This window comes from Pteropus vampyrus, unplaced genomic scaffold, assembly GCF_000151845.1.
Source record: "Pteropus vampyrus isolate Shadow unplaced genomic scaffold, Pvam_2.0 Scaffold314, whole genome shotgun sequence".
Taxonomy (NCBI): Eukaryota; Metazoa; Chordata; class Mammalia; order Chiroptera; family Pteropodidae; genus Pteropus; species Pteropus vampyrus.
The window spans coordinates 660,844-669,321 of NW_011889095.1; the positions used below are offsets into that span (position 1 = coordinate 660,844).

The 8,478-nt window shown below is 48.1% G+C and overlaps 1 protein-coding gene across 1 annotated transcript in view; it reads left to right on the plus strand.

Annotated features, from left to right (window-relative positions):
- Positions 1–8,478, plus strand: part of CUNH16orf62 (chromosome unknown C16orf62 homolog) — a 102,614-nt gene that overhangs the window by 47,656 nt on the left and 46,480 nt on the right. Inside the window, exons 17-21 of the mRNA XM_023521746.1 lie at positions 1,717–1,763; positions 2,495–2,606; positions 3,130–3,246; positions 5,411–5,464; positions 8,297–8,377. Coding sequence (XP_023377514.1) covers positions 1,717–1,763; positions 2,495–2,606; positions 3,130–3,246; positions 5,411–5,464; positions 8,297–8,377 — 411 coding nt within the window. The remainder of the gene's footprint in view (positions 1–1,716; positions 1,764–2,494; positions 2,607–3,129; positions 3,247–5,410; positions 5,465–8,296; positions 8,378–8,478) is intronic.

Consider the following 8,478-nt stretch of genomic DNA (forward strand, 5'->3'; position numbering starts at 1 on the left):
GTGTGATAATTATACAGAATAGCTCTTTCTCTGGCTTTCCCAGAAACCACTTTGATACTGGTCTTCAAGAATGACTTTTCGCATTGGTGTACCCCACGAGTGAGTTAGGGAAGCCATTTGTGACGTCAGCAGTTTTATCTTCGTATAGATGCTCTGGCTGCAAGGAACAAACACCTGACCGGCCCCAGAAAAATAATTCATCGTGTTCTCTTGCGTTAACAAGCATGGGTCCTGGGCCAGGCAGGGCTGTCCTCTCTGCTCCGTCATGCCCAGATCGCAAGGTGGCAGCAGTCACTCCAGACATCACATCCACATATGGCTGTATGAGAGAGAGATGGGAGCCTTTGGTTTTTTGGGTTCCTGTTTAAGAATGAGGAAATCTTTCCTTGAAGCAACTAGAAATGGGTCACGTGTCCATGTCTAAACCCCCCTCTGGTGGCGGAATGAGACCACCGTTATTTATTTGGACCCGTATTCCTTTACCTAATCCATTTGGGCTGCAGTAACAAAATACCGCAAACTGGGCGGTTTAGAAACAACACATTTCACACAGTTCTGGAAGCTGGCAAGTCCAAGGTTAAGATGCTGGTAGATTCAGTGTCTGGCGAGGGCCCTCTTCCTGGTTCATAGATGGCTGTCTTCTTGCCGTGTCCTCATGTGGAAGGAAGGGGCAAGAGAGCTTTCTTGGGCCGCTCTTCCAAGGGCACTCATTCTGTTCATGAGGGCCCCACCCTTAAGACCTCATCATTCCTGCAAGGTTCCACCTTCTAACACCATCGCCTCTGGATGGTTAGGTCACCATCCAGACCATAGCCGGTTGCCATAACAATAGAAATTTATTTTCTCATGGTTCTGGAGGCTGGAAGTCCAAGATCAAGGTGCCAGCAGGGTCAGAGTCTGGTGAGGCCTTTCTCCTTGGCCTGCAGACGTCCATCTTCTTACTGTGTCTTCATGTGGGCTGCTTCTTCCTCTTCCAAGGACCCCAGCCCTCTTGGATTAGGGCCCCATTCTTAGGTCCTTGTCTCATATTTATTTCTTCCTCAGAAGCCCTGTCTCCAAGGGCAGTCCCTAGGGGTTGGGGCTTCAGCATATGAAGTGGGGGGGACTTCATAACAGGACCCAACCTGATTTTTGTTGGGCAGAGACAGAAATCTGAATAAAATTGCGGGTTCTGGGGGGCGGGTCAGGGCTACCAACACTGTCTCCATAGTCAGCTATCGCCTCAATTATTCAGGCAACACCTAGGACACAGAGGAACACACCTGGAGAGGGTGGAATGGCACTATAAAGAAGACTCTTATTTTTTTACCTCGGGGCCAGACCAGATAGGAATCTCATTTCTACTTGCTAGGAAGTGGCTTAACTTACCTGAGCTTTGGCTTCCTCGTCTGTAAAGTGGGCCTCACACGGCTATTGTGAAGAATAGATAAGAAAAGGGATGTAAAACGCTTGGCCCAGTGACATGTTGAGTGCTCTTTTGTCCTAGGGGTGGCCTTGTCTGTGCCATGGAGAACCTTCCCGGAACACTGCCCTACAGGATACTTCTATTGATTTTTTTTTAAAGAGAAGCTCTTTTAAAGAGGCATAATTGTCTTAGGTTAGCTCTAAGGCTATTAATAGTGTTGCAATGAGTAAAACATTTACTTCCTTTTGGGGGAAATGTTGCTTTAGAATCTCCAACCTGATAATTCTCATTACTTTTTAAAATTTTTTTAGACTCTGCTAACCGAGATGATGGAGCGATGCAAGAAACTTGGAAACAAGTAAGTTTTAAAAAATTCATAGGCATGAGTTTGAAAATGGAGTCGTGTGTGTGTTTTTCGAGCTTGGCGTGCTTATGTGGGCAAGAGGGTGCAGGACAGCGTGGAGGGCAAGAGACTAGAATCCAGTTGCCTGGCTGCAGAGGCCTGGATCTGCCCTTCGTAGCTTGTGAACTTGACCTCTCTGTGCCCCATTCTCCTTATCTGTAAGTCGGGTTCAAGCACAGTCCGTTCCCCGCGGGGTTCTGACAAGCAGTAGGGTCAGGGTGAACTCTGTCTCCCTCTCTCTCCTCTTGGTGGTAGGTGTCTCTAAGTCACTGCGTCCCTAGGTCCTAGTGCTTTTCATAAGGGATGTGGATGGCTAGGTGTTTGCAGCTGGGATCAATACTGTTACTTAATGTTTAGTGTTATTAGTGCACCAGCCTGTCGAAGGCTCCGTTTACTTCTCTTTAGATGGATTTGATTGCTTGCTCATTCACCTGTCCATCCATCGCTCCAGCCATGCAGCCATCCACCCACCTGTGCGTCCACTCGTCCAGTCATTTCAGCATTTATCAAGTTCCCAATATGCACCAAACACCGTGTTGATCTCTAGAGGTTGCCTTTTTACTCTAGATTTTTTTCAGCCTTACATTGAAGGGCTGTCAGTCGTCCTTCCGGTGACATGCGCCCTAAGATTAAAGAGACCGTCTTGCGGGGCCGGTCTGCTGACGTGGGGCACGTGTGTCTTGCAGCGCCTTGCTCCTGAATTCCGTGATGTCAGCTTTCCGGGCCGAGTTCGTCGCCACGAGGTCCATGGATTTCATTGGCATGATTAAAGAGTGCGACGAGTCCGGTTTCCCCAAGGTAGGCCACAGGCTGAGTGTGCAGTGGGGAGCAGGTGGGCGGCATTTCCCCGAAGCCCTGGTTGGGAGAGAGTCAGGTGCTGGGCGGCCCGGGCCGACAGGAAAGCAGGCGAAGGCTTTGTCCCCGAAGAACTCAGCGGAAGTCGAGTTAGAGCTGGGCTTGCCAGACCCACGCGATGGCTCCGGGCAGGCCTCGTGAGTCCCCATCCGTGCAGTTAGCTCTCTAGGGAGTATTTAGGGAAGACCGTGGCCTCGCATGTTTAAAGACAGGTCTTCACTCATTATTTACGAAAAGCTTTGTCCAGCAGAATATTTTGGCCCAGAAACTAGACCAGGATGTGGAGCCAGCCCATTATTTTGCGCTTCTCCGTCTAACTTGTGTGGGTCTGTCGTCTGTGGTCGAGCTTCAGGGAGAGGGTTCGTTGGAAGATTAGCCCCGAGGGGAGCTGAAGGTTACGGCCCTAAGCTTGAACCGTCTCTAATTTAAAATCTCCAGCATCCTAATGGTTTGATGTTTTTCTTAGCATCTCCTTTTCCGCTCGCTGGGGTTAAACCTGGCCTTGGCCGATCCTCCCGAGGGTGATCGACTTCCGATTCTCAGTGAAGCTTGGAAAGTGATCACCAAATTGAAGAATCCACAGGTGGGTGACCATTCCGACCTTCGATTGGCTGCTTTTTGTCCAAGTTATGCAGTGTACACTTCTTTTTCTAAAAAATTATCTTTTAACTCATCGCATCTCTTTTTCAACAAGAAATCGACTTCTTTTCATTGTATCATTTGTTAACTGACGATGGAGAACCGATAGCTCTAAAGATGCATTTCTCTGGTTTTCGTATCCCAATGATGTCTCATTCTTGATGCCTCAGGATGCACTAAAGATGCAAAGTTGCAAATACCTGAAACTTTCAAAGACCTGTCACTTTGCAAACAGCATCCAGATGCAACAGTCGATAGTGTTTGGACTTGAAAATACCAACTTAGTAGGATATTCCGGAATCGAAGATCAGCCGTCAGGCCAGAAATTAGCCAAAGGGAATCCCAGCTTCTGTCCTTTGAACAGAGGTGGTGGGAGCCTCTTCCTCCCCAGACTTCCAGTGCAGGAGATCTTGGGGGGACGGACCAACTGCTGTTAGTGCTGCGGTGCATACGGTGATAGTCATCACGGTAGGGTTCGTGGCCTTGCTCGCCGTGTGGCAACACGCCAGCAGCTTGCGCGGTTTCCAGTAGGGAAACGGTATTGGCTGTCTCTGGCTGCGGGATCAGCTGAAACACGCTTCAGCACGCCCCGCGCTGGTCCTCTCCTGCTCACAGCGGGTCCCAGTCCCTTCCGGCTGCAGTAACAGAAGACGGTCGACCGGTGACTTATAGACAACAAATTTATTTCCGACAGTCTGGAGGCTGGAAGTCAGAGATCAGGGGCCAGCGGGGTTGGGTTCTGGTGCGGGTTGTAGACTGTAGCTTCCCCTCCTCATGTGGAGAGGTCGAGAGTGCTCTCCGGGATCCCCAGGGCACCAATCCCATTTGCGAGGGCTCCACCCTCATGACCTAATCACCTCCCAGAGGCCCCATGGCCTAACACTATCCCGCTGTGGGCTGGACAGACGTTCAGTACGTAACCCAGCGAATAACTGAGTAGGGATGTGTGGCGTTTGATATAATCATTTCTGAAGAGAGAGGTACTGAAATGAGCTTGACTGTAAACCCCTTGCTAATCGCATTTACAATAGTATCTTGAGAATAGTGGTATAATTTAGAAAAATTAGAAACAATTAAAAAATCGGACATCTAGGTTAGGTTTAGCAAAAGCCTCACTAAACTCCGGCTGTCGAAATTCTCTGTTTAACCTAACTCTGGTTAACTAAAGCAGCTTATTTAGGGTATTTAAATCAAAAACCTCGGGACTTACGGTGCCTGTGCTCGAGTGCTTCAAAGCTGAATTATTGGTTTTCTCCTCACACGGTGGAGGGAGTGGGAGCGAGCCCCCTGACCCAGCATTGCGGTCAGACCTAGAACGTTCCCGGCCTCTCTCGTGTGAGTTAGAGAACCGTGTTCTCCCGCCCCCATTTTTTCTCTTCTCTTCTTCCCCCTTGAAGTGTCAGAACAGAAGAGGTATACTTGCAGTCTGTGTTTTTCCTTGACCATTTTTTTTTCCCATTTGAGTGTTTCCCCAGGCGTGAAGCCTTACCGAGCCGATCCCTGTCTGTTCCATAGCCCTCTTACTGTTTCTCCACGGGTCTAACTCCTCCTTGACTCTAGCACATAATTTCTTACCTAAAACCTTTGTGCTTTCTTACCCTTTTTACAGTATATACACATCACCCCTTTATAGGGCAAATGGTTTATTTTTTAAAGGCAGGAAGCCTACTTTTTTTTTTTCCCCCCCCTCAAAACATGCCAAAAGCACATCTTAAGCAAAGCTGGCATCTTCAGCCAGGTCTGCCATCAGTTTCTTTGCTGAGGTGCGGTGAGGACACCCCACTCTTCTCTCTGCAGCCCGTTGATTCTTCCCGTCCTCCAAGCCTGGCTGACCTTTCCCAGATTCCTGTCTCGTCCCAGGGAGCAATTCTGGAATGAAAGTCTGATTAGTTTAATCAAGCAACCGATGTTTTTCTGTAACTCGCTTCTCAGGGTAGAATATATCAGTAGGCCAGCGTTCTCTGCAGATGAACCGCTCTTGAAATTCCTGTCACTTGTCAACTCTTTCAGTCGTCACAGCCCGTGAAGGGGTTTGTCCATGATGAGTTTCTGGCGTCAGGTCAACTACGGTGTTCTAGTTCTAAAGACATTTTTCTTTTTCCTTACAGGATTACATTAACTGTGCCGAAGTGTGGGTCGAGTACACCTGCAAACATTTCACGGTATGTGTGGCTGCGGTGTTGTTTTTGGAAAGAATTATATATTTTTTTCACATTTATAGTAAGGAATAAGTCTAGCTTAGGCATTTTACAATGATAATTATTCTTAATTTATAAAAAGCGCATCTTTTATACCAGAGCGTGATGGAACATTAATATGTGTGCAGTAATGAAAGTTTTCCACACGCACGTGTGAATTTGGGAGCTGCTGCGTCGTGCAAAGTTAAGCGGTCTTTTCACGGTAAGATACGTTAGTCGCTTATATGCCATGGTGCATTGTGACTTTCCATGGGGGTCTAGGAAGCAGTATTTCCCAGACTTGCACGTAATTATTTTCTAAGCACACAATGACACTTCTTTCCCGAGGCCCAGACTGGAACCTGTGAAATACTGGGCTTGTCACAGAGTAGAGACTTAGCAGATGAACTGATTCAGATCCCAGGGTTGCTTATTTTAACCAGCTTTTAAAAATTGAAGCCTAGCAAGCATGCAGAAAGGCCCATGCATTGTAAGTTTGCTGCCCAGTCAATCCTCACAAGGTCCACCCAGATAATCGTCGTCCAGATCAAGAAACAGGAAGTCACCTCAAGTCCCCCAAACTCCCTTGCCCCCGTCGCAGGCCCCAGCCTTTGGAAGTGGAAGGTCCCACCGTGCTGGCACTCAGTTCCAGAAATGGGCTTCACCCTGCTTTGAGCATTGGATAAATCCTGGTCTGTTGATTTTCTTTTGTCCAACTTTTGTTTCACGTCTTACTATGGAAATTTGAAACATATGATCGCTTTTATACTCATCGCCCAGAAATGGCCAGCTTATGACAAGTCCTGTTTCATTTACGTCCTTAGCCCTTTCCTCCCCACTCCTTGATTATTTTGAAGCAAATCTCAGACGTCGTATTTCATGTCACTATTTTAGCACATATCCGTAAAATATAAGAATTCCGTTTTCTGAAAAAAATCCCAATATATTATCCTAACTAAATTAATAATGCTTTAATATCATTAAAAGTTAGTCAGCGCCTGGATTTCCCCAGTTGTCACATAATTTTTTTTACAATTGATCTGTTTAATCCAGATTAGAATAAGGTCCGTATATAGGGACATAGGGTCTTCGGGTTCTTTTGCTCTGTAAGTTCTCTCTCTTTCCCCCTCCCTTCCCTCTTTTTCTCGATAACTCATATATGTCGAAATTGGGTCATTTGTCCTGTGGAGCTTCCGTAAGTTGCGTCCCTATGGCGACATTCAACGTGTTCTTTTGCCTTCAGCATTTCCTCTAAATTGGCAGTGGATTCTGGAGACGTAGCTTCAAATTTGCTTGTTTGGCACCGTGGCTGCTCGTGCGGTGCTCCTCCTGGGACATCGATAGCATCCGCGTCTCTGTGGCGTGAGCACGTGAAGCACGTGGCATCTCATAGTTTATCAGAGGTTGCAAAATGGTGACATTCGGAGTTACCGTGTCCTCTCGGTTTGTTGTCTGGGAAACTCGTGTAAAGCGAGGCTCCTCTCGTAGTGTTTCGTCACCCTGAAGATGCAGTCGGTACAGAAAAGGTAGCACCGATGCCCGTTTTTGTCCCTCGACTAGTTATTTACTAGTTTTCAGAATACGAGTTCACCTCCCCACACCGCAAAGGTGACCGGCGAGTTGTGGTTAGTCTTGGCGTCTTTAGGAAGTCGTGCATTTAAGCAAACTTGAATTCTATTCTCATGGATGCTCAGTGGTCCCACCTGTGTCCAGGCTGGCTTCGGAGTCCTCAGATACGCCATCTGTCGTCTTTGATGCTTGCTTTGCTTTCTAAGCTGTTCCAGCCTCCTCTCCATATTTCTTATCCTGGTTTTCAAATCAGCTCTTTTTCCAAGGAACTTTAGTTCCTTTTAGTGCTGTCGTCAGATTTTTTTTTTTTTTTTTTTTGCTGTGTGACCCTGGCTAAGTCACTTAACTTCTCTGAGCCTCCATGTCCTCATCTGTAGAGCGGGAGTAATGATGTCCATGCTGGGGAGTGTAATGAGCATTAAACCAGAGAGTAACATGATGGCAACTCTTTAGATAACACAAACTGTGGGCCGGGCACTTTTCCTGTGAACCAGGCAGCCTCAGAGCCACCTCGCTAGGAGGTGTCACTGTTCCCGTATAGATCAGAGGCCAACACACTTTCTGTAGAGGGCCAGACAGTAAATGCTTGAGGCTTTGTGGACCTCTACGATCACTGTCACAAGTATCCAACTCTGCCACTGCAGCTTGAAAGCAGCCACAGACAGTACGTGAGTGAGCACGGCTGTGTGCCAGTAAACTCCATTTACTCCCACCGAAATTTGAGTCTCCAGTGCCTGTTACGAAATGCTGTTCTTTTGGCTTGACTGTAAAAACCGTTCCTAGTTCACGGGCTGTACAAAAACAGGCATCGGGCTGGATTTGGCTGTGGTTGGCCGACTCCTGATACACACGACAGAAGGGAAGTGGCCGTTGGGTCACCTGGCTTGTAGGGAGCAGGTCTCTGCTCTTCCCACAATGCCTCACTGGTCTCTGCAGCACCCAGGGAGGGGCCTGGGACAGGCGGGTGGAGAGGGACTCGGCCGAATTCGCCAGCACCCAGGGCAAGCGTGGAGAGCGCAAAGCCCCGGAGCCTGTTTCAGTCCTGATGTGGCGTAGACGCGGCCTCCTTTAGGGCTGTGACATGGGTGGGACTTTTTGACGCTGGTAACATTTCCAGCAGAGCATTCGAAACTATTTTCTGGAAGGTGTGTGGTATATTCTAAAAACGTTCGTCCTTTTTCCCCAGTGAAACGGTCGCCGACCACCACTCAGTGTCTCATACAGGTTTCCTCCGTTTTCCCCACTCAGAAACGCGAGGTCAACACCGTGCTGGCTGACGTCATCAAGCACATGACTCCGGACCGCGCGTTCGAGGACTCGTACCCGCAGGTAGCAGACTCGCATGTCTCACGCCCACACTGTTGGGGATTTCGTTCCGTCGAGTGAAAATGGCAGCATGTCACATGGGTCAGGCCATGAAGTCTGAGTCC